We start from the raw sequence: 26,608 nt of genomic DNA on the forward strand, positions 1-26,608 counted from the left end.
GTTACTCGCGTGACTGGGATGGTTATTCCTTGTCGGATTTTCCAGTACTATCTATAGAGACATATACAATTACAAACACCAACATAAAGTACATACATGCCCCAGTGGGATTCGAACCCGCGACAATCGCAACAATACGAGGACTATCCCCTCACCTTGACCACTGCACAACGAAGCCGACTAATGAAATAATTATGCCAAAAAATATAAAATCGAAATTATTTCACAAAAAAGAACTTTTGTGTAGTAATATTTAAGAAGCTGTTTTTTATAGAAAAAATACTTGCCACTACTGGATGCTAGATATATTTGCAGCTCCAATTTTGTATTCAATCTTTATCATGTTATTTCTATGTTTCCTCTATTATGATTACTTTTTTCTTAACATTATCTCAATTTTTTTGGCCTTTACACCTTTAGTTTATAATTCAATTGTAGTTGTTTTAAACTTCATTTCTATTCCTTTCTTTCCTTCCTAAAAATTATTTTATTCTAATTTTCTTGGTAATGAATGTTTTGCCCCAAGGGTGTTAGATGCTTTTCCTTTTCCAAGCCGCTGACCTTTTTTTGGCAGCATCTGGCAATCGCGATATACAAAACAAAACTGTTTTGATTGTCCCTGTAAACAGAAATGCCCGTAACAGTCTAAGAAAAAGAACTTATTTATAGTAATTTCAGTTTCATTTCTGTTATCAATATCGAAATGAAATATTTTAAAGTGAATTATTGAGTTAAAATATATTAATATGTAGATTGTTAAATCTTACGGCTCGGATCAAGATTGTTGTCCCTGATGCTCTCAATGATATATCTAAGAGTGGTTTATCATCATTAGCTTTGTAGCATCAGCTAAATCGGAAATTAACTTCTGAAACTCTTTTTTTGTCAGCAAAAAAACATATACCAGACTATTTATGTTTTGAGCCTGATAATAAAAAGACAGTCATTTATTACACAAATGGTTTTATTGATTTTCGTATATTCTTTATGATGACCAACATACTTCTTCGTAACACGTTTTCCACTTCGATTGAAGTAACTTTCATCATGATCTTACAATATAATTTCGCTCAAATTATCAATGAGTTGTGGAACAACAACTAATTTTGGACCATCTTCACAATTTTCATACCTAAACAAACCACGACCACTATTAAATTATTTACACCAACGTTTCACGATGGCAAAGAATAGAGTTTCATCCCCAAAAGTCGAATTAAACTGATGTTTATCTTGATAATCCACGTCGGAAGCCACCAGTTTTACACTGTGACAAAGTAAACAACACAAGTTCTGCTCAAATGAAAAAACATTCGGGAGAAGGTCATGGGTATAAAGGTCAAACTTCCAATTGGAAATGTCAAATGGAGCCCAACACTTAGTATTACCATGGCTCAAAATATAAATGGCAACCCTCATACTATATACCCTGAAACTTGTATGTACTCATGTGAGACTATAAGTGATTTTACAAAATTTTAGTTGTAACACCACTTCTACCTATTTTAATGCCAATATTTTATCATATAGAGCCCTTTTGGAACAATGAAACTTCCCACATTCTTCTTTGAACAAAACCTAATCTAATACAAACTAGTTTGTAAACTGTTTTTTCAATTACTCTATTTTGATATATCTACACAAACAAATACAGCAGACACCCAAGTACCATATTTATTACAAATAGAAATTCTTGATAGAAAAAAGAACAACTTGTAAACTGTCCAGTGATAATCCATAAGACATCTTCAAAATTACTTGTTTCATATAGAAACTGTTTTAGGTAATTGATTAAAACTTTCAGTCTCAGAATTATGATGAAACACTGTCTTTGTTAAAAACTTGTTACAAAAATTTAAACATAAAACCATAGCACTATACTTACAATATACATAACGCTTATATTATCGTCAAAAATAACCTTCTGCTTTCCTTCAAAATTTGCATTGTATCCATAAAAGTTTCCCCTACATAGTAAAAAACTCTATATGCTGTTCCAGGTGATGTGGCTATTCCAAGAAAAACACTAGTTGCCATAAATAGACGACGAACAACAGTCCTGAAAAGAAAATCGGAAATGCTGGCCTTCCATCCGTCTGATTACAGAACCAAGCAACTCATTCCTGAAGAAGACCACAATGACGGAATGACCTACGAAATGGATAATCTTGGCTACGATCACAATCCAGAGAGCACTACATAAATTGCGAGGCTATATCTTGTTATATTATAATTTAAATATATTTATTATTAAATTTTTATTTTTATATTTTTATTACCATAAAATAACTACATTCTAATTTCAGTTCTTCCTAATGGATAGTTTTCAACTCGCTTATCTTTAGTAATATTTATTCATTGACCCCATACTATTGTCGTCTATGCCGGATATAAATGTTTGAACTCGAAATATAGTCGAAAGTCACACGTTGCCAAATCTAGCATGTAAGAAGCTAAAGTGCTTCAGCTAATTACTGAAGAGTTTATGCTATATGAGACGATAAATTTTCATTCTGTAACATGATTATCTTTATTGATACCACTGAACACGGTAGACAATACAACATACCAAGTCAGTAAAATATAGCATATATAGTTCTACTTATTGCTAGCTGTTTTCTGTTAGCCACTGTATGAACTTCCTTATCCTACAAACATTACGAAGAGCACGTCTAAAACTTATTGGCAACTATACCATCCTGTCTTAATCACCTTGTATAATCGCATATAAACTAACTTACAAGCTTTTTGAAATCTAATATTGATCTCACTCCTCTGTCCAATAATCCTCTGCTTAACAACTAACCGTTTGTATTCCAAGATTAACTAGATACATAAATTCCTAATAATTGTAGCATAATATAGACCTTATTAAAGGAAGAAATGAAACATTAATCTAAATAAAAACACCATTTGGAGTAAAGTTGTTTATTTACTTTATTATTATATTATATATATTTTTTAATAATTATAAAATGTTATGATTTATTAAATTTTAATAGGTCCTCTAGCTAAATTAATAAATAATATATTTACTAATTTTAAATAATCTATGTAGGAACCATACCTATTTAAAACTTACAGCTGTTATATGAGTGTTAAAAACCATTATATACGTATAATAAGGAAGTAAACTATTTGCATACGAGTGTACACTGGAGATATAATATGTAACATCAATTATTGTCACAAACTACATTATACACATTAAACATAAGACATAACATAAATTCAAAAAGCATCATATCGCTCAAATCTGGAAGTCCAACAACATGCAGCTAATTTATTGCGTCTTTTGCCCTAAATTAGTCATACTCGTCGTTCTACAACAAAACATTTTTAATTAACAAAAACGCGTGGGATACTGAATATTTGACTAGACAATGATCTTATATCAGAATAATCAGTCTTTCAAATAACTAAACCTACATTTTTCTATTTTAAAGAGGAGTAATAAATATAAATCATACAAACAACTGGAAACAATTTTATACGTTCCAGCTTATGGTCACTAAATCTCCCTCTCTTTCTCTCTATATTTTCGCATACTATACATAATATGGGCATTATTTTAGGACAAAAAAATCAATAACTGATTTGTTAGACTCTCCATTTCTTTGTAACACAGAGTTGCAAATATTACAAATTAACTTCTGCATCCATCTCAACTGAAATTGACTATTTTGAATAACTATGAATGTTAAGTTAAGAATCAATTGAGTACTCTACTTATAAAACAAGTAAGCTCACAAAAAATACTGGAAACCTATGAATTTTACAAATAAAATGTTAATATAGCTTAAACCCTCAAAAATACACAATAGTATTTTGAGACAAGAAATATAAATCCTCAGTACGGACCAACTATTAATAATTTAATTTTGTCTGATACCTACATATTTTTGCCTGATTCATTCAGTCTTTTTCTATTGAATAGTGTATCAAGGTAACCTATGATTTCTTCAGTTCATTAAAATAATTTCTTATGTTTGATATGTAATTTATAAGTAAAAATTCATGTTAAGTTAAAAATCAATGATATAGTCAGTAGTTATATGAAACAAAGAGAACAATAAACCCTCTGTATATCTACCAACTATAAATAATTTGGTTTTGTTTGATATATCCATATTTTTTAATTGATTGATTCAATTGTTTCACACTCCACATGGTTACCAGGGACTATGATATCTCAGTATCATCAAACTATAAATATGACTTTCCTCACATATAAGTATGAACCAAAATATGTTACGAGATTGCATTTAGATATTCTCAACTTATACATTCAGAATAATTCATTAGTGTTTTGAACCAAGGATAACTACGATTCCTCAGTATCTTCCATCTATAAACATATTCTACTCGTATTTAATACACATATTTTTCGTCTTATTCATTTATTTTGCACGTTTCACGTTAAAGTTCATTCTTAATGAACCGTTAATATTTGCTTCCTTGCAATTTCGGGAATACTGAAGAATGGCAGAGGAATAAGTTTAGCCAACTACAGTCTAAGAATGGCGCTTTATACACTTACGTTCCGAATATCGATAAGTGTTAGTCGGTTTACTGATAATCGATCAGACTAATAAATATCGACGGGTATACGACACGACGTACATACCCGCGCATTTAATCGGGTGGCGTGGAATGGGTTGAGGACAGCGCGCGGGGGAACCAACGCAATACGCAACATAATAACGGCAAAAAAGCAACAGGTGGCGCGGCGGGCGGACGGGGTGAGTAATGATGGTGGTGGTGATGGTAGTGGTGTGCGGTGAGCGGACGGAGAAGGGGCCGGGCTCAGTTCACCACTGAAACACAGAGATGCACATTGATGCAAGAACAAAGAGTTAACACTATCCATCACTCAGAAACTAACACAATTGCGGACGTTTCAAACGCGCATGCTTACGGCCAACTGATTATTCTATACAAAAAGCCAACCATGTATCAGATGTATGTCCATTATGGAGCAACATTCATCAACATAAAGAACCAAAGTTAATAGTATATCACGTAATCATGTTGAACGTAACACCGATAAATTTAGGAATGAATGAAAGTATACACGGAAAATACAGACTAAGGATGCGTCAAGTATTGGTAGCACTAACAAATTTGAAGTCCATGATGCTTTCCGATTTCTTGTACTATCTTTCAAAGTTTCAAAGTATCTTTAAAAGTATTGGTTCAAAATTGTAACTAAGAAAAACGGTACAATTGTAAATCATTCTTATGGTGATGCTGATTTTTTGTAAACTACTCCTCATGTTAGAGGTGCTCTTTATAAGAGAAATTCTAAAGCATACATCAATTCAAACATTCCAACACAAGTGGTTTTCATTTAAATCGTATAATTCCTTTCCCATACATCTAGCTTGTTCAAAACTGGATGAACATAATAATAATGCTTACATTAAAAAGAGCATCTTACATTGAATTAAGTAGATACAAGTACCAATACTTATTAGAGTACACCAATACAGTATTAGACTAAGTATGGATAGTTTGATGTCTGTGACTGTTACTAGGAAAAACGATACACCAGTAAATCGTTCTTATGGTGATGTCGATTTTTTGTAATGTATATCTATTCTCCATGTTAGTGATGTTACTTTCCTTCTACGAGAAGTTCTAAATCATCTATCAACTCAAACTTTCCAACACAGACGGTTTTCTTTTAAATTCTATAATTCCTTCCCCATAAACTTTTCACTGCCTCTAACACTAAAAGCTGCCGCAAGTTGCAGAATGTTGCTCCAGTGTGGACGCACCTTCATATAAAGTAACTTTCTCGTTCGAAAATTTAACAATCAAATACATAGCCCTCTAATTTATTATTTAGACCATTAAATGCTTAAGAATAGTAATGTTAAATATAATTGGTGATAATTTAAAACATGTAATATCTATTTATAGCATATTATGTTTCAACAATTCTATTAGAAAAGATCCATCATTAAAACAAATAATCCACCATCATAAACATCACTGTATGCAAAATCATTATAAAAACACATGGATTTTAATTTAACATTAACAAAAATTATTCTATCATGCAAAAAACACATACTGTAACATTGTGGATATTAATCGTTTCACTTCATCTCGAACTATGCAAAACCATTCAGACAAATTATCATACAGCGAACATAGGACACAAGTTCATGTAAAGGAACATATGTTCATGTGATATGAACTTAAAAACAAATAATACAATTGAAGTCTCATTTCCAATATTTAAAAACTACAACCAATATAAAGTTATTATTCTTAGTAATTACTTAGGATTTGAATTCCGTAAAACTGTATACATTACTAATTATACAAAAAATTAATAATACACCCTGTTAAAATACTAAATATTGATGTAGGAGACTCACGGGCCTCCCATATCATTCAATCTTTTCCAGATCTCGTCAGAGATCTGCTTTTTCTAAATCAGCTAGTGTTGCTACTTTTATTCGACCGAAGTCGTTCAATACCTGATCTCTCCTCTTCTTCGTCGCTTGTATAAGACGACATTCCACTAACGGCAGCCCTAGTGGACGTAGCTTGCATCAGTTCTTGATTTGGGGCGTTGCGATTTTCGTAGAGAAGGATGTTTAAGGTTTCTTCGTAAATTCTAGCCTCAGGGCACTCCACCTTGGTATGTTTCTTATCCGTAGCGTAAACAATAGATGTGCAGCAAACTTCAGACACCTAATTAAAGGTAGTAGGAAAATTATTTTTAATAATCGTCTGAAAACTTCAGAGGTCTACGACAGATATTAGGTGCTTGCAAAACGTTCATCAGTATTGGTGTAAATGCGAAGTATCAATGTAAGCAATTGTTAAACATCCTAACAATCATATTAGATAAGTTTTCCATTTAGTATTATTGTTATTCAGTGTATACAGACGCAATTGCATTTTCGACATTCACTACTTTTTTATCACTTTTCTTGTTGGATATGAAGAAATTGTCCCCTAAATTAATTGGATATCGGAGTCATTTTTCATCGCTTCAATTAGACCAAAAGTGAGACGACCACCAGCAAAACATCAATCAATAATGTAAAACTTTATTTGCAATATCTACGCTAATTAAATAACAAATGATATATTCCTTCGTTATCAGGGATTTTTTACTTTTTATCAATAAGGGTTTAAATTATTTGATAGAATAAGCCTGATTTTAGTAAAGATAACTGATTATCGAGCTATATTAACCTTTAGAATACAGTAAATGTTTTAAAATGATAATTATAAAGGGCAAATTACAGAATTAATAGATCTCAAACAAAATCAGAAAACTGATAAATAATTAGCAGAAGACTTATTTAATTTATAAGCTTCAACAAGGATTAGTAATGAACATACAAATTACATGCTTAAGTGATCATATTTTAATATCTGCAGACTTTAAAACTTAGAGCCAATTGATAATAGTTAGTTTTTAGTCCTAATCTAATTAACATAACAAGTCCAAATTATAGAAAAAAGTTATAAAATCATCAATGTAATAAAATAAAAACTGATATCTTACCTTTTTCCCATGGCCATAAAAAACCCAGCAACATATTTCACTAGTGCTGATTACATCTTTCAAAAACATTACTCTATTGCTGTACCACAAAGATAATTTATCAAACAATTCAATATTTTTGAGCAAATTATCATCAGATGTTGATGTATAAGAATATTTGTTATTGTGACGGTTGATTAAAAGCTTTATAGCTGGTTTTGTTGAGTTTGTACCAATCAGTGTCTCTTCTTCTTTAACTGAAGTTATTAATGGTACCTAAAAAAGTAATCTTAGTAACTAAGGTTCAACTTGAGTTAAACATAATATTAATTGCATAAAAAAGCAACCCAAGTTTTTTGAACTGTATTTCATTAAAGTATATTTCTATAAGAAATATCTATGTAATTATTCGTTGCAAAATAATATTTGTTTTTGTGTATTTTGAGTATTTTTTTAATATTTTTATATTGGTGGCTAACACTGAAATATTAAACACAACGATTACTTTTTCATACAACTAATACAACTAAAATTCCAATTGTAACCCAACTTACCTAAATACATAAAAATAAAATAAACTTGCTACAACTAAATATAAATATTACACAAAGATACTATAGTACAAAACATTACAATCCATTAAAACCATTTTTACCTAGTGATATCAAACATAAAATAGTTGCAAATATAACTATTGCAAATTATCCTAAATTACACAGTAACTTACCACACATAATGGTTCATGTTCTCCTTTCTCTTTTTTGTGTAAAGCCTTATTACAACATTCAGCTAATTCAGCAATACAATAATATTTAGCTTCAGCCAATAGTTCAGCAATATCTCTGCTAGATTCTGGTAATGGAACACTTCCATCTCGAAGAAAATTTAAGATTGTCCCAAAATGCTTACCACACCTATCAATTAATATCCAACCTAAAAGTGGAGAAAATCAAATCTTTTCTGTATTCTTTAGATAAATACTAACCATCAGAGTCAGAAAGAACTTCCATCCTACCGCTAAACATTGCCCTTAACATAGTGTCATGTTTTGTTAAAGTTCCAATAGTGGTATAGTGTAAACAACCACCAACATTTAGTTTTACATATTGGGATGGATTTCCCTTTATAGTGGTTTTACCCGACATAGTAGTTATTTCGGTTTCGAACATATAAAGATCTGTATTGTTACCTGTTTTATTTTTTATTCAGTATAACTGTTTTATCTGTTGCTAATACGTTTATTAGTCGATCATGAATGACTCAGAAAACTAATGTTTTATGGAGTTGTCAAAAAAGTGAGGTTATACCCAACTTCAAATTGTTTTTTTAAGAATTTTTTAATGGATTGACAATTGAAGGAGGAAAAAGAGAACAATAAATGTAATAAACAACACGCGTTTATCATATATTTCATAAAACAAAAGTTGTATAAGCCGGTGGCGCAGTGGTAAAGGCAATAGGACGGCCCTCCTCCTGTTGAGATAGCCGCGGGTTCGAATCTTGGTGGTAAATTTATGTTTGTAATTGTTTAATATTTCTAACTGTCCTGGGCAAGAGTGTAAAATCCGAAAAATGATCCCATTCAAGTTGGTCACACTCACACTCACCACGTTTTAAACAGTAGCTGTCCAGACTAGATAAACCCATAGTTAGTAAAAGGAGACTTTAAAATATGTAACAAAAATTGTGTACACAAATGTGGTCGTTATATTTATTTAATTGTATTATAGTCTCTTTTTTACCGACTACTTTTTATCTGGACTGGCCCTACTACTTTAAATCGGCCTATTATCTGAAAAAAGACCATCCGGTCCTACCCAGCTTGGTTACTGGCGTGACTATCGGAGCAATAGAAGGACGGTTCTGTCTACTTAACTATTGCGGCTACCAAGTTGGCTATGTTCATATTTAATTTTGTTTGTTAGTGATGTTGTACATGAAATGATACTCTAGGGGTCAATAGTAATTAAAGTAGGGCCAGCGCTTTTTTAGATATAATCAAGTTATATAAGTTGGGTGTTGGAGTTGGATATATATATATATATATATATATATATATATATATATATATATATATATATATATATATATATATAAGCATTAATCAAAATGTCTATGTTGCGCATCAAATCTACTAGGCAAACAACAAAGACATGACATGGATAGATAAGAAAATGAATTTGTTTTGCAAGGCAAAGTAGTTTATTTTGTTAAGAATAATGTAATTTTATTCTTGTATACTTTTTAAATGAGTACTGACTGTTAGCGCAGTAATAAAACAATGATGCTCATTATAATAAAAACATTTATTTCATCCATCGGCTATTTATTTTCAATTATAAATAATCAAGAAATACTCAATAGCTATAGGAAAAAAAACATAAATAATGCGTAGAGTTCTTCAGTAAATAATACGTCAAATTTAAAGAGTATTAACTGTTAAAATTACGATCACTTAATAACACGTCGAGTATAATTTGGACTTCTTGGCAATAAACTGTTAAATATAAACAACAAGTAGATATGTTACCTTAAAATTACCTATATCTTTGCCGAATAAACTTATTAATTAACAAGTCTATCTTATAAGTCTATATGTTCTACTTGTGAGCATGTCCCTAAATGCTAATGTGCGATGTACATATAAATAGATGTGTCTTTTTTACACTATTAAAATATACTTTAGTCACAATACCTAGGTAAATGAACTACATTATAAATAATATCAATAGGAGACATTTCCAAAATGTACGTCTAAATTTGGCAAATTACACCTCACAATGGCAACGAATAGTATTACATAAAAACAACGTTTTTTTAAATATATTTTCATTATATAAATGTATGTGAAATAGTTTAGCCATTTTTCTGGTTATAAATATCTTAAAACATCTATAATTAAATAATAAAAAATTATCTTATCCACTAAAAATCTCACAGTTAATTGGCAAAAATTCTAAAGCTTTCTCGATTACCAAACAATTGGTACACACATTACCTCATACTAGTGTATTATCTATACCAAAAATCTATTACATAAATAACATAAATCTTTACATCCTATTCACCTCTTATCGATCTGCATTAATTTATCAGAGACCGAAGGGCATTTATGCTTGTTGGTTTGTGAATAATCTTCCAATTAACGTGAATATTCCTGGGTCAGGAGACTTTCCTTTAAAAAGTAGACCAGCGACAGCGTTGCCTACGCTGTTGGCTGTTTGCTGATCTCTGCTGAGCCTTGTGTTGACCTTTTCGCCGTTGGATTCCTCAAGAAGTTCTTTAAAAATCTGATCTGCTTCCGCCTTTTCCTCCGTTTCGGTTTTCGAAGATATGGCCGATTCCGAGTTTAATTCCTTCTCCAGCTCTTTAAATATATCACGTTCGTGTGTACTAGGACTAACATCTCGTTTCGAAATTTTAGATTTGGTTTCTTCCGGTGTCGGAAGTAGTTCGTATGTACTGGATTCGATCTTGTCGGATTTGGTTGGTTTTGGCGTATTCAAGACGTTTATAAACTCGACGTCTTTCTCGTTATCATTCTTCATAACCTCTACGTTGACTTCAGCACTCTTAGTTTTATCCAATAGTTCTACCTCTGAGGATATCGACTTGGTATCGGGATTAGCTATTTCAACACTTCCCAGTTCAACTCCGGAAGCACTCATTAACATATCGCCAGCCTCGGAGGATGGTTCTTCCTTGGCCTTCTCGGCGCTAGCGTTTTCATCAATTATTATTGAAGAAAAATTGATTTTTGGCGTTGTTTGCTCTTTGCTCTCGAATAGTTCCAAACTTTCGATGGATCTCAGAGGGATGTCTTTTTCGTCTGATACGTCCGACATATTCGTAACGCTTTTGAAAGTTTCTTTTAACAAATCTTCGGTTTCCTTGGGTATCTCCATGATAGGACCCGTGTCTTCCGAGGGACCCTTTAAATCGTCTATACGAACCTCGGCTATTAATTGTGGCCCCATGTCTGAAGCTTGGTCGTTGGTTGCGTTGTTATTCAGTGCTGCTTTCGTAATATCTAAATCATCATTGGTAGTGGATTCGATGGAGGCTCTTTCGGTGGTGGTGGTTTCGTCCTCATCGATGGCGGACTTTTGTTTCAGCAGGTCTTCCGGAAGTTCCAGCTCCTTGTAATTGTAGGTTGGTATCGAATCGGAACCATCACCGGACTTTAACCATTCGGAATGGGAGGCATTTTTCTCGGCTTGAGTTTTGTTATTAAGGAAACCGAAAACCTCCGGCAAAATTTTTATTTCCATTGTCGTAGCGTTGTCGTTCTCTAGTTCGATTTCGAATTTCTGGGATGCATCGCCTACTTCGGGCATCACATCGGGGAGGGGAGGATAAGCAGGGTTCTGATCGGATATGAGATCGATTTGTTTCAAAGTTTCTTTGGCGATTTCTGTTGAAGCTTCTGTTGATGACGTTGACGATGGACTAGTAACTATGTCTATAGAGTCGGTGGTTATTTCAGGAAGGGTGGTCGTAATGGCGGAATTATCCTCGGTGGGGTGTGGTTTATCGATACTGCTCATTATAGTTGTCGGGTTTTCTGATTTTTGTGGTAGTTGTTCTGTGCTGCTGTTAACAACAATGTTACTTTCGGTGCCGGGATTATTTTTCTTCAGTAAACTGAGTATATGAGTGCTTTCAGCGAATTTTAGCTCCAAATCATTGGATTCCGGATCTTCTTTTTTAGTTTCAGGCTGTGTGGTTGGCAAAGCTTCAATTTCTATATCGGCGTCATTCTCGGACGTAACTTCCAGTTCTGGTTCGATAACCTCCTTGCTGATGTGCTGGATGTTGGATTCGGGGTCGATTTTAACTTCGTGTATCTCCAAGCTATCCTCCACCCCTCCTCTTTGTAAGCCTTCCGCGCCGATGATGGTGATTACTGTCTGGGGGCTGCTGGTATCCTTCTCCGGAACCAATTCTCCTTTCTTAAGAAACAGTAATTTGTCGCCAATCCTCAATATTGGAGGGGGATGTTGGAATACTTCTGAAACCTACATAATTTGATTAGAAATTTATTGGTAATGTGGAGTATATATATACATATATATAAAATGTTATTACCTCGCTGGATTCAGGATCGGTATCAATGTTCAGGTCATTCGACGTGTTTTCGCTTGTGGGTATGGCTTCTTCGATCAACAGAGTCCCCTGAAGGTCGGTTATAAAGTTCTTAGGGGGAGCTGTTATCGGTATTTCCTTCCTCTCGGGAATGATTTCCTGTATTGTGATTCTGAAATGCAAAAATAATGGTAACTCAAACCAGATGTTAGCACAATGACTCTACCTTGGTAACATTCCTTCATCTTTGTTGGGAAGTTCGGCAAAAGTGGGCGCAATAGTTGTAATATCTTCTGTGTCGGGTACTTTATTATTTTCTTCTGGGATGGTGTTTACGCTCGGAGTGCTGATTTGAGGGATTTGCGTGCTGTTGGTGGATGCATCCTTCCACAGTTCAAGAACAAGGGGTTTCAAGGTATTTGTGGGTATTTCAGTTGTTGAACTTCGATTCAGAACGGAATCTGAAATATGATTATAATTTGCGGGATCATCTAATAGTAAATATTTGCTTAAAACGCCAGAAAAATTAAACGGTATTCTTTATATTGTATTTTATTGAAATGATATTATGGTTATTATTCTATATATCATAAAATAGCATGTTTAACTTATAAATCGATAAAATTATTGAACAACCTAGTACTCTGTCGGTGCAATAAATAGAGATCTCATAATAATAAAAATTATTTAATAAATGGTAGTTACCAGCGACTTCGCCATTATATCATAAGTTTATGTAACCAAATAGGTTTTAAAAGTTTATTTTATTTTAGTAAATAGATTGTTCAATTTGGAGTGGTTAGCACAATTTGTATTTTATATCAATTATATTAGACAGCTGTAGTATATATTTTAATTTTTAGGTAGTAATGTAATGCAATAATAAAATACACAGGTAATATATGTAATAATGAGTATATTTAACTTACCAATTGGTGGACAATGGTCGTATTTGGGGCAACAGGTTCCAGGTACACGCTTGCCTTCACAATCATTTCGTATATAGCAAGACACCTCAGCGCATTGTATTTCACCGCCTCTACAATAGCAGACTTTACATTCTCCACCAGGGTTTGTTTCCAACTTTTCACCATTGGCATATATTTTTCCATTGTGTTCACATTCTGAAATCAATTTGAAAAAAATGACTATAATGTATCGGGGTGAGTTTTCCGCGTTTTATCATTTAATTTCTTATAATCTTTGTTATAATGTTCGAATTGTTACGACATACATAATAATTTCAAGAGTTGCCAGTTTTAGACATTTACCATTACTTGTTTTTATTTTTAACTGAACTGAGTGCTTCGTTGCAGTAATCCTGGCAACATAACCTCTTAAAAACTCCAAAATAATTGATGATGTGGCTTACACCTTAAATGTTGCCTTTGTAACAGCAATATTTTAGTTGTATTCTATTATGAACTGAATTTTAATTATTATTTGAGCTATATGCACCAAGCAATGACTATTCACAAACGCGCCCAGTGGTCATTCGACAAACTTCGACTCTTTTCACCTGATTTTGCGACGTTGTCATTTAGGAACAAAAGGTAGAATACAATAAATCGAATAAAAGTAAATTGTCATTGTCTGGCTGGTATAAAACTGACACAAAAAGGACATGAATGCAAAATACTATACTTAATGTAACTATACTTAACATATGTAGGGCATGGAAATGACTTTGGTAAGTTATTTCTATTAAAATCAGATAGGAATGTAATTACAGTCAACTTAGAAGCTAAATACCAATGGATGCTATATTAGATTAAATCGGAGATAATTTAAGCAGCAGCAATTTGGAAGGATTAGACTTATTGCCTCGTAAAGATATTCTGCAAGCAAATCGATTAAATTCCACAGGTACAAGGCATAAAAGTGACGCTACAAGAGTTGAAGTATGAGTAAATGATGTCAAAAAGAAAACAGAAATGAGCATTTTAGCAAGGATATGATTGAACTTTGTTTGTTGAACAATGTAATTGAATATGAATTGAATAATTGTATAGATATATTATTCGGTGATTTTAAAGATACATGGATGCTTGTGGACTAGACCTTATAACTTTGGTTTCTTATTGTAATGTTTATATATTGATAAATAAATTATGTTAGTTATGCTACATATTGTTCATTTTCTCTTTTGTAATTTCAAAATTACTTTAAAATTAAATGTGTTTGTAAAAGGTTCATATTACATTTATTATATTATAGAAAATGAAAATACTGCAGAAAAAATTTAAATAGAGTTTTAAGGGAAATTTTAGGCTAATTTGTTGATTCTAAATTAACTAGATTTCTATTTATTTTATATTCTTTAGATATACGTATAATTTACGAGAAGTGGCAACCTTGTGTGCATGACATATTTTTCCAGAACTGTAATTTTCTAGAATTTCTAGAACTAATAGTGTATTAGTGTTTTTTCTAATTTGATTTAGAGTGAGAGTGATAACTCAAAGCCTGGTTAATATGTTTTTCACTTTACAATTTTGTTAAAATACATATTATTTATATATTAAACGGTTGGCGGATGAACAATAATATTTCAGTGGATTCGAATACATCAAAGAAACAGATAAAAAGCAAGTCGGCTTTAGGTTCTTCAAAAGCTAGGGAAACGCAGCCAGATAAAATGCCTTTTATGAAAATGCTAATGGCAAAGTAAAGAAAAACTTGTTGTTTGAGGTGAATTTTGTTTAACTTCCCTTTGAATGTTCTCCGTCTGGCTTTCCTGTTTCGTTAATGGTTCGTTTTTACTTTTATCCGTAATATTCAGCTTATAGCCCACAAGTCACGTTAAGGTAGGAAAGTAATGGGTTGGGAAAAAAGTAACTTCGGTCAAACATTAATTAATTATACAAGGGAAGAACAAGATAATATATATATATATATATATATATATATATATATATATATATTTATATATATATATATATATATATAAATATATATATATATATATATATATATATATATATATATATATATATATATATATATATATATATATATATATATATATATATATATATATACTTTATATATGTTACTATGGTTTGGTTCGCTTCAATATTCTGATTTCTTGCGCGTTGTCCAGTAGCTGTATTGCTTCCACGTTAATATGATTTAGTGATGATTATGATTTTTCGTGTTTTAAGGCGAAATCTTGGATAACTTCGAAAACTTATTTAATTTCCAGGTCATCGGGCAGTTCTTCGTTGGTTACATGGTGATAGACATCGGTAATTAACCGAAGAATTTTGTTTTGGCAACGTTGGATGACTAGTTGATTTGAATTTTTAGTACAACCCCATATTTACACCACATAGGTCCAAATTGGCTTTATGATTGTCTGATAAATCAATCTCTTTGATTTTAGATCAAGTTGAGACTATCTCCTGACTAACCAGTATAGTTTTATTTTGGTTTTAATGTGTTTTGCTTTTTGTCGAACATGATGTTTCCAATTTAATCTACCGTCAAGATGGATGCCAAGGTATTCAGCTGATTCTGCTTGAGGAATCGCTCATTTAGGGAGTGATATAATTACGTTTTTATCATTTCGTCGCAATGCAAAATTAACATGAATAGATTTGGAGCTATTAAGTTGAATTTTCCAATCTTTAGTCCATTTGTGGATTTTGTTGACTGCCACTTGTACTTTATCTACTGCCCTAGGCAGAGATATGTCGTTTGCCATAATAATTGTGTCGTCAGCTCCAATGTTGTACCATTCTTGTACTAAAATATCCGCCAATTGCTTCAATGATATTAGAGATGGAAATCTTCTCTTCACCCTCTGTTCTAAAACTTCCCATAACGATTCAACTATGTTGAAGTCTAGCGATTGTGCTGTCCAGGAAATATGTTTGATGATATTCTGATGCTTCTCAAACCAAGTCTGAATCTACAGTGTTTGACAGCTATATATGAGCGATAGTAAGAATGAACTGGATGATGCTCGATGAACAGTAATTAGTAGTAATCCAGTCACTGATGTGAATGTAGAAAGTTCAGATCGTAGGTTTCTTTGGGGTCTGCCATATATATTTTCATATTTAACCAAAATAAACCGCTGAGAGTCGCCGTTTGCTGGTAGAAACTTCCGGTGAGCATACTCTATATAACATTAAAAACACGTGAAGCGTGATTTCGAAACTTAAAAGTGGTGATTTCGACGTGCAAGTCAAAGGACGTTCTGGTAGACCGAAAAAGTTTGAAAATGCATAACTGCAAGAGACGTTAAGACCCAACACAAATTCAAAAACAATTAGCAGAAGCGTTAAATGTGACCCAAGAAACGATTAGCGATCGATTACGAGCAATGGGCAAAATAGAAAAGATGGGAAGATGGGTCACCAATGAAGAAGCATCATCAATAACATGGCATGAATGACAAACAAATGTAAAATCGATTTGTCTGTATTGCTTCAAATTGCTTGAAAATTGAAAAGATGCTTCAAAGGTATGATTGAAAGTCATTTCTGTATCGAATAGTGACGAGTGATGAAAAGTGGAGTTATTTTGAAAATATCAAGCGCAAAATCATGCTTATTACCTGACGAAGCCGACCGATCTACTCCAATCCAAATCGTTTTGGCTGCAAGACAATGCTCAGTCTTTGGTGGGACTAGAGTAACGTGGTATATTATAAACTATTGAAACTTGGTGAACAGTTAATAGTAATAGCAGCATGGTTACGAAAATACACGACTTTAAAATCATCTAGTATGATGAACCAAAATTCATTTTCACTAACTTAATGTTATATTGAAAAGAGAATGAAAAGAAATAAAAATTAGTACATTTCGTATCCAGAATCTCGTATCTAGCATGTAGGAAAGGTAAATAAAAATACTGGTTGCTTTTCGATGAAATTCAGAACCTGACCCTTATAACTTATTAATTTATTTATTATTAAAAGTTCTTGAAACAAATCCGAGAGGTGGCTTTAACTATGAACATAAAGTAACTCATAAAAAGCATAAAATAGGCCTAAAGGAAAATTATGAACGTACCGCATTGATAGTCTGGGCAGCATCTGTTGGGACGATGAATCGCTTTGCAGCCTGCCTTTTTGGCACACTGAACGGTTTCGCATTGGACACCAGGAGGTCGACAGCGACATTTTAAACATGGTTGCTCGGCTGGGACTGGTTCTTCGGCGCCATACACTACGTCACCGACTATACAAACTAAAAATGAAAAGAAAACACAATTTTTAATAGTGTTGAATATAATTGGTACATTTCAATAATCAGTATAGTTTAAGTTATACAAACAATGTCATAATTTTAAATATAGCTTTGTGTCAATTTAACTATATTTGAATGGTTTAACACTCCACGAATAATATTTTTATTTTCTTTCTTATTAATAATTTCAAATTATTTTGCTAGATTAGGCGTTTGGCTTTAACCGTGAATTTTTACAGGACTTTAGCAAAATGCTTTGGCCTACAAAGGCTTATACTGCAAAGATTGGCTGATTATTATAACTCGAATGGTTGTTTCAGTTTGTTTATGGTGCCCTTTTTGAGTGTCTGACATAAAGTACGATTAGCATTTTTGTGTCTTAAATATAATCACTATTATTGAATTGCTTATTATTGAATTGTTTTCTTTGGAAGAAACAACTCAAGTTAGCTAGATTAAGGATGTGTGTGTGAGACTTAGCATTGCTTTTATCTGGTATGTATACAGTTATTTAAATAAAGCATTTGTGTTCATATATGTTATTATTTGCAGGAATACAAGAGAAGAAATCATGATAATATTACCCACACGTTAAAACGAAAATGTGTTCAAATGAGACAATGGTAAAATTATATTGAAGGTAAATGTGATTATATTACATGAAACGTTTTTATTAGCCTTTAAAAAGTTGTTTTTAAAGTGCCATCAATTTAAAACTTTATTAACTTGAAACAAATATATATTGGTAGATACTTAATATAATTAATATTTTGGCTTAAAGCTCCTTAACCGAGATAACATTTTCAAAGTTATAGGATGTTAATAAAATACATTAATACAAAATAATATAATACAAGGTGTAGACCAACAAGATAAGCTTGATTTTATCGACAAGAGATTGTCATGCTTGTTTTGTTATATTACTAATAGATGCTTAAGATGTCTTTTTAACTCCTCGATTTTACCATAATAAAAGCACAACAGCAATTATTATATATATCATACATTTTAATTTTTTGTTGCCGTTCTTTAAAGTATTACTTTCTGGCATGTTTTCTCCATTCTGGCGTATATCATATGATTTAACTGTTTTAATTGTCCGTTCCATAATTTTCACAATAACATTGTAGTAATAATTATAACTTGCCGCAATACATTTTTGTGTTGAACAAGTAAGTCAAATATTAACAGACACAGACTTGCAGCTGTGCTTTTCTGCTATCAGTATGAGGGAACAAAAAGATAACTTTAATACATCATATTTGAATTGATAGCACTAAAGAAATATGAAAAAGGGGCATTTTCCCTATAGTTAGGGGCTATAGATAAATTTGATTATATTTGCCACGAGATATATTATGTTTTCTATTAGATTGTAACACATTTCAGCGAAATGACGTTCGCAGTGCCTACCTGCTGAGACCACGCAAAACAATTTCGAAATTATTTGTATTAAGTTAACATTCTATATATTATCCTATGGTCCGCAGTACAGCCATGAATGAGCGCGAGATACCTTCGTCTGTTGCACAACGAATCATCGTACAGTTTTTAACCAATGAAGGCGTTAAACCATCGGAAACTTTCACTCGTTTGAAGGCAAAATTTGGGGATTCTACACTGTCTCAGAATCAAGTGTATACGTGGGTCAGATAATTCAGGGATGGATTCAGACACATGTCGAAACATATTGAAGGTGATCGCCGGTTAAGGATTGAAAAAATCTCATCAGAACTGTATATCAGTTATAGATCCACTCCAATCCATCATCACTAATCAACTTGGCTTTAAACAAACACACCGCAGTTTTGATGATCAATAAACTGGGGGGAAATGCGCTGGGAAACCCTCCTTATTGCCATGACTTGTCACCTTGTGATTGTATTTTGTTTGCGCCCTTCAAATAATCACTTGCCCTCAAACTTTTTATGAAGAAGGAATATGCAAGCTTCCAAATCGGTGGTAAAAGTGTGTAGAGCACGGAGGTGACTACATTGAAATATGTTAAATGTTTAGTTTGTACCGTTTATACTTTATTCTCTCTTGTACATGGGAGATCGTACCCTATGTCGGTCTATTTTTAATCGATTTCAAAAAAGGAGGAGGTTCTATGTTCAGCTGTATATATTTTTAAATGAATGTTGGCCGATCTCTCCGTCAATTGTGGACCGATTTTCAAAATTCCTTTTTTATTCGAAAAAGTGCTCTTCAGAGAAGGTTACATTGGAACCAATTGAGGATCTAATTGGGGAAAGGGGGGGACATCGAGGGAAACCCTCAAATATCAAAGGCACGTACAAAGTTTTCACATATTTTCTTTTATCTCAAATGATCAGATAAAAACAATACAAAAAAAATAATAAAATTTTGTGACATATACACAAAATTAAATTATGCACAAAACAAATCTAATTTGCTGCTCGGCACCTACTTCAAACCATCAGTTGGTAGTAGTTAAAATAATATTGTAAATAGAGAAATAGGTTTAGGTAGGTATTAATCTAAATTGTGTGTATATAGTGGTACATAAAATACGTGTAGCAGATAGGTTAAATAAGGTTTTTGTTTATTTTTACTTAGTTATTACAACAATTATTATGTACATATTTTATTTTAAAACGTTTTTTTTTGTATTAAAAATCTATGTTTGATTATATTTTAATTTTTAGTGAGTTGCTTATTTATTTCTTGAAGTCGGTTCAACTTTCTTGTTAAAATATTTTATATGAACAAAATTCAGTAAAATAAAATAAAAAGCCAACCTATACGATATCATAAAATTATTCATATCAGAAAATTTACAATTTATTTCGAAACAATTCGTTTTATCGATACATTATAATACAAAATAAACGAGAATAAATTAGTATATGCATTCTAATTTTTCGAGAATCGATACCGCCACATAAACATTACGGATTCAATCACTCCGGGAAAAAGTATCGGTTCGGTGAGCAACCGTATCGAAGCGGTATCTTCAACAATGGTATTGAATTGCCTCTTTCTTAAAATATTAAAATGTGGTGCGGTTCTCGGTGGCAAAGGTCTGGATTTATTCGCGATTCCACATAATATTCCCCCGTGGCCCATTGTCAGACATAAAACGACATTGTAAAAATGCCTGAGTTGTCCACGGGGAGTAAGACTTCTTTAACAACATCTAGCAATTATCGTTTATTCAGATTTCGACAATATACTTTTATTACCGAAACGTTTGTTAATCATTCGGCTTATTCGCATCACCAAGGGGCGTGTGATATTAAAGAAAATCGAATATAACGAAAAGAAACTATAAAAGATTATTAAGTTATTTATTAAGTTAATCAACTGTTTCACATAATAAAATAAAGGGACTTGTTTTGATAATATTTTCAATATAAGACCAGCAATATATCACTATCACTACATAGTATAAAACAAAGTCGCCTTTTCTGTCCCTATATCCCTATGTGCGCTTAAATCGTGCTAGCAAAAACGCTGCCTAACCCTACGAGTTAGATCAAATTAATGTACCACAGTATTGTACACCATAAAAAGGTCTACAAAAAGTCCGCGATGGTATATGTTTATCTTTTAGGGATAACCCACATTAACCATTTTTATTGTTTACTTTTTACGTGAGAAAATGGCTTATTTACGAAGCTATTTTAAGCAATACGGCATTAATCCTTATCGAATTAAGTACCTTAAATACAGTGTGCAATTAATATAGATCAATATGATTCCTTACAGCATGTAAATTAAACAAATATTTTCGGAGATATTACAAATTTAAAATTTGCGTTTAAAAATGTGTAATGTAATAAAAATTGTATGAATTTAGATATTCCAAAGATAGCAGGAAATCTTCATAGTAAGTATAGGGGAAGAGGAATTGTTTTACTCCAAATTTAATGCGTGCAGGCCAAGGGCAGTAATGAATGAACCAAAAATACTGGATCGATTTTAATCATGTTTTCATTGAGTGACATAGGCATATATATTTTATGCCCGTGCAAAGTCGGAGCGGGCCGCTATGTTTTTATATACAACGTTCATATTTTTTCTGTAGTGTATTTAATTTAGTATCAGCATTGCACCCGTGCGAAGCCGGGGCGGGTCGCTAGTTTGATATATAATATTAAATAAAGTAATATCTAATTTATTAAAAGTTTTTTTGTACATATGTCATCAAGAGGTTTAATGTATTGCCCGTCGCAATTTGTAAATTCGTTTCACAATCAGAAATTATTTTCCTTCTCATTTTATTCTAGTTCAAAAGAGACATAATGGTGTCTGATAAGTTTGAACGTGAAACCGAACTAGCCTGTAAAAGTCGTCCGGTTGTCAAACGTACCCAAAATTATTCAAAATATTAGTCATAATTACTACAGGTTATAAACCGGCAAAGGTTATTTTTGTTAAAAACGCCGATAACAATATATAGTCAGAGTCACAAACTGATTGCTTCTTTAATAAGTTATTTCGAAATATAGGAACGGGATAATGAAGGCCCCCTTTTGCCCGTAAATTCCGTTAGCGAGGTAAATATTGATGATATTAAATATTATAAGTTGTTGCAATTCTATTAAAAGTTATTTTTACCATGTTGCTGCTGCGCTGAATATTAGTGTGGGTACTGTGCTAATATCGCTTATAAAACGAATAATAATATATGGGATTCAACCAAGAAAACCCGTCTACATAGGAAGTGGGTGACGAATCTTGACCAGCTTGTATAAGAAATGTATAAGAACAATGAGTATGCAAACTAACAGGTCAATTGAAAAGTCCCCGGCCTGAGATATAGATGGCGATACTAGAATTAAATTCATATGTTTTTTAGTTAACCCAAACCCTCAAAAGATGCGTGTATAAATTTGATAGCTGTCGGATCGTTAGTTTGTGAATTATAGCATTTTGAGCAAAGCAACTTTCGTTATTGTGAAAAAATTGGTAAAAAGCAATTTCGCGTGTTGATAAAATATTGCTTTTTGAAGCGAAAAATAAAGTTGAAGCAAAAACTTGGCTTGATGCCGAGTTTCGGGACACTGTCTCAGGAAAATCAACCATCAAGGATTGGTATGCTAAGTTTAGACGTGGTGAAATGAGCACCGAAGACGGTGAATACAGTGGAGGCCCAAAAGAGGTCGTTACCGACGAAAACATTTAAAAAATCCACAAAATGATTTCGAAAGGCCGTTAATTGATATTGAATGAAATAGCAGACATAAAGATATCAATTGAACGTGTACATCATATCATTCACGAATATTTCGGCATGAGAAAGCTCTGTGCAAAGTGGGTGTTCACTTTTGATCAAAAATAACGATGAGTTGGTGATTCGGGGCAGTGTTTGAAGATGATCAAGCGTAATAAACCCGAATTTTTGCGTCGATATGTGACAATGGATGAAACATGGTTCCATCATTTCAATCCGAAGTCCAATCAACAGTTATCCGAGTGGACTGCATACGATGAACCCGCTCCAAAGCATGGGAAAAGGCAACAGTCGGCTGGCAAGGTTATGGCGTCTGTATTTTGGGATGTGCATGGAATAATTTTCATTGACTGCCTTGAAAAAGGAAGTACTTTATTGGACGTTTGAAGGACGAAATCGACGAAAAACGGCCGCACTTGAAGAAAAAAAAGGTTCTGCTTCACCAAGACAATGCACCGTGTCACAAGTCAGTGAAAACGATGGCAAAAATCCATGAATTGGCGTCAAATTGCTTCCTCATCCTCCGTATTCTCCAGATCTGCCCCCAGCGACTATTTCCTGTTCTCAGATCTCAAAAGAATGTTCGCTGGGAAAAAATTTTCGTCGAATGAAAAGGTGATCGCCGAAACTGAAACATATTTTGAAGTAAATGACAAATTGTACTACAAAAATGGTATCGAAAAGTTGGAGGGTCGCTACAATCAGTCCGGTGTATCACCCCTAAAGGGAATTATGTTGAATAAAAAAACAAATTTTGCTAAAAAAATGTGTTTTACTATGGTAGGCCGGGAATTTTCAAATGACCTGTTAGGGTAAGTATTTGATCCCAGATCGGTAGCGAACGTGTTAATCTATATTAGGATGAAATTTTCGCATACGTCGGGTTATTCTTTCACAGCAGACAGATTAATTTTATCTACAAAAAATGTATTATATAACTGATCATATTTGTTTACTTCATCATACATCGTTATTTATCTAAACTTGCCAAAACTTTTTAATAGTTAAAATAATATGGGAATAACGAAATGTTTGAAAATTAAGTGATTCAGTGGAAAAGCTTACTTGTAGTTGTCTGTTAATCGATTAAGTCAGATGAAAGTTAATAAAAAGTTTTAGGCTAGTTTTAGTAAACAATGTGTAAATTTACATTATTCTTTTCCAGACTAGAAATGGCCGTATATTATTATATATTAGTGTATGCCTTAATATATTAGAATGCTCGCATATATTAATTTTCACAGAAAAAAAAACGAGGTTACTTCTACTGGATTCAATATATTTTCTAAAACGTCGGTTGTTTTCTTCGCGCATCCATTATACACCAAATGTTCTTTATCCGGAGAACATCTTAAATAAGGTATAAACCCAAGTTAGATTTTTATCTCTACGCAAAATGAATAATGAAAATATCAGCAGAAATCTGTCATAAAAATGCAAAAGAAAATTAAATTGCTCCTGAATATAAAAAAGATGTCTGTGTGGAAAAAACATCTTTTTAAGCTAGTCGGAAGATGTCAAAGGTTTATTACAGGATCTTGGATAAATAACGTTTTCGAAAAGAGGGGCTTTTAACCGTCTAATTCAATATCGCGAGTTCATATATATTACTGCGCAATATTTCCTTAGATGCGGTCATAAATAGTGTTTTAAGAATGTTCTATATTTATCTAAAATTAATAAAATATCCTGTCAATGTTAAAAGCAAATATATAAAACTGATAATGTGCGAAAAAAGCAAATGTTCAAAGGTTTGCGGTTTTAGACTATGTACTCAAGTTATGGTATGATTGAAGCTAAAAATATGTTCAATAATGAGTTAGTAACACAGGTCTGCGACAAAAAAGCAGATTGAGTATTTCCAAGTGATTTCTCTGTATTTTGATATCCTTTTTTGATGACTTTTTTCTACGATCCCATACGATACAGATTCAACAAAAACAAGTCTTAAAGCAGTTCAATGACGGCTTCACAATGACGGTTTTCGTGTCTACAAGAATGAGTAGGTCATTCTCTACACCTTAAAGGAATCTATAAGAACTTGATTGGTTCTTGGCAGGTGCGTGATTATTTTAAAACCTTGTGCATGCTGCTCGAACAACAAGCGTTTATAAAATTCGGATACCTCTTGCGTTTATAGGATAGAAGAGACCGAACAAATTCCTGGACCAAAGTCGGAGTGGGGTTAGCCACTGAGGGGGCTTAAAATTGGTAAAAATAACCTACTCCAAGAAACATTGGTACATCCACATAAAGTTCTTTTCCCACCGCTGCACATATAGTTGGCATTAATGAAGCAATCTGTAAAATCCCTTTCCAAAGATGGAGATTGCTTCAAATAAATAGTCTCAAATTTCCAGACCTCTCAGATGTAAAGGTGAAGGGTTTTTTTGTCGTACCAGACAAGACGGCTTATAACTAAACCACAATTCAGGACGGCCATGACGTATCCTCAAGAAGAAGGGGTTTTACTTTTTAATTACTTATAAGGAAGTTATAGAGAAATTTTTGAGCAATCATAAAGACCCTACGGAGAAATCGCCAAGGGAGTGCTAAAAGCATCTTAACCTTTTGGTTGTCTAATGAGTCCAAAATGAAATGAAACAGTGGTGTTCACATTATATGACCGTTATTTATTGGCGATATAAAGTATTAAGGAAACAGAAATAAATGTAAGATATCGGCGCTAGGTTTACCTGTAGACGAGGCTTGGGCATTCGATGGTGGATCCCAGATAAACGTCTCGGGGTTGCCAGCTATTCGTTATCGGGTTCTAGTTGGCGTTGCTGGCACCCCGCCCGTGTTCAACATCTGGGATTATATTTATGAGTATTTTGTAGACAGTTATTCTACGATGTAAAATTCGACATTATAAAATGCTTTAAGGTCGCTACAATTCTATTTTCTTCATTCTCACCTCGATTAATTTCCGGGAAATTTGGAAGATGTGAGTGAAGAGCAAAGTGAACGATATCACAAGGATATTAAAGAGATGCAGAAAAGATTCCAAAAGATGGAATATCACAATGATATACTACTGTTGAGCGTTTCAGAAAAATGTTTCAGATTCTTGCTATAGGCGAAAATGTACAAATAGGAGCCTCACTGGAAAGAAGAGAAGGGTTTAGGTTACTAGAAAAAATTTAAGAAAAATGTTATTTCAAACATTAATCAATTGTGTAAATACAATTTTGATCGATTGATATTTTAATGAGATAATGCTCTCGTGATGGAAGACAACTCTTACTGTATTCTATTCACAAATTGGAACTTTTTTCAGTAGTCTGCCTCAATCATTTTAGTTATATGCAATAAAGAGCCAAATTAATAATAGCTTGGCTTGATTCCACAGCTCATAATAAACAGTTCCCTTTTGACTAAACACCCAATGCAATCTTTCTGAAGCTTCTGAAGCTTCTTCGACCTTCGTAAAAGAAATTATTTCTGACTCAATTTTCATTCACTCTATGACGGTAATAATTTGCTTATCTTGCGGATTAGTTTCAAATGCCATGATGATCAAATGCAGGTGCATTATTGCAGGGCTGTTACTAGATGAACTTGGTCGATTATTGAGGGATTATAAGGATCTATAAGATCTGATTTGCT

The 26,608-nt window shown here is 32.8% G+C and overlaps 3 protein-coding genes across 10 annotated transcripts in view; 1 reads left to right on the top strand and 2 right to left on the bottom strand.

The window, feature by feature from the left end:
- The window catches only part of LOC143191018 (chitin synthase chs-2), a 45,648-nt gene extending 43,387 nt beyond the window's left edge, over positions 1–2,261 (top strand). The window contains exon 23 of the mRNA XM_076395658.1: positions 2,001–2,261. Within this exon, the coding sequence (XP_076251773.1) occupies positions 2,001–2,203 (203 nt within the window). The 3' untranslated portion in view covers positions 2,204–2,261. The remainder of the gene's footprint in view (positions 1–2,000) is intronic.
- A 651-nt stretch (positions 2,262–2,912) lies between these two features.
- On the bottom strand, positions 2,913–8,810 carry LOC143190418 (BTB/POZ domain-containing adapter for CUL3-mediated RhoA degradation protein 3). Of its 3 annotated transcripts, none has more exons than XM_076394687.1 (5): positions 8,499–8,810; positions 8,241–8,446; positions 7,535–7,789; positions 6,492–6,708; positions 2,913–4,817 (listed from the first exon to the last, which is right to left on the bottom strand). In XM_076394687.1, exons 1-5 carry the CDS (start codon positions 8,680–8,682, stop codon positions 4,807–4,809), a joined length of 873 nt encoding a protein of 290 aa, XP_076250802.1. In that variant the 5' UTR covers positions 8,683–8,810; the 3' UTR covers positions 2,913–4,806. The 3 variants fall into 3 exon arrangements, with proteins under 3 accessions (XP_076250802.1, XP_076250800.1, XP_076250799.1); XM_076394685.1 differs by having other exon boundaries at positions 3,144–3,323; positions 8,499–8,803; XM_076394684.1 differs by lacking the exon at positions 2,913–4,817 and having other exon boundaries at positions 6,303–6,708; positions 8,499–8,803.
- A 990-nt stretch (positions 8,811–9,800) lies between these two features.
- LOC143190415 (uncharacterized) overlaps positions 9,801–26,608 on the bottom strand; it is a 314,791-nt gene continuing 297,983 nt past the window's right edge. For 3 of the 6 annotated variants that reach the window (XM_076394673.1, XM_076394674.1, XM_076394675.1), the window contains 6 exons: positions 17,623–17,799; positions 17,163–17,234; positions 13,528–13,722; positions 12,825–13,059; positions 12,602–12,770; positions 9,801–12,531 (listed from right to left, as the gene is read on the bottom strand). In XM_076394673.1, the coding sequence (XP_076250788.1) occupies positions 10,624–12,531; positions 12,602–12,770; positions 12,825–13,059; positions 13,528–13,722; positions 17,163–17,234; positions 17,623–17,799 (2,756 nt within the window). In that variant the 3' untranslated portion in view covers positions 9,801–10,623. The remainder of the gene's footprint in view (positions 12,532–12,601; positions 12,771–12,824; positions 13,060–13,527; positions 13,723–17,162; positions 17,235–17,622; positions 17,800–26,608) is intronic. The other 3 variants (XM_076394676.1, XM_076394677.1, XM_076394679.1) reach the window with 1 other exon arrangement.

This window comes from Rhynchophorus ferrugineus, unplaced genomic scaffold (genome assembly GCF_030347505.1).
Source record: "Rhynchophorus ferrugineus isolate W39M unplaced genomic scaffold, kcgeb_rfMv2 rfM2, whole genome shotgun sequence".
Taxonomy (NCBI): domain Eukaryota; kingdom Metazoa; phylum Arthropoda; class Insecta; order Coleoptera; family Curculionidae; genus Rhynchophorus; species Rhynchophorus ferrugineus.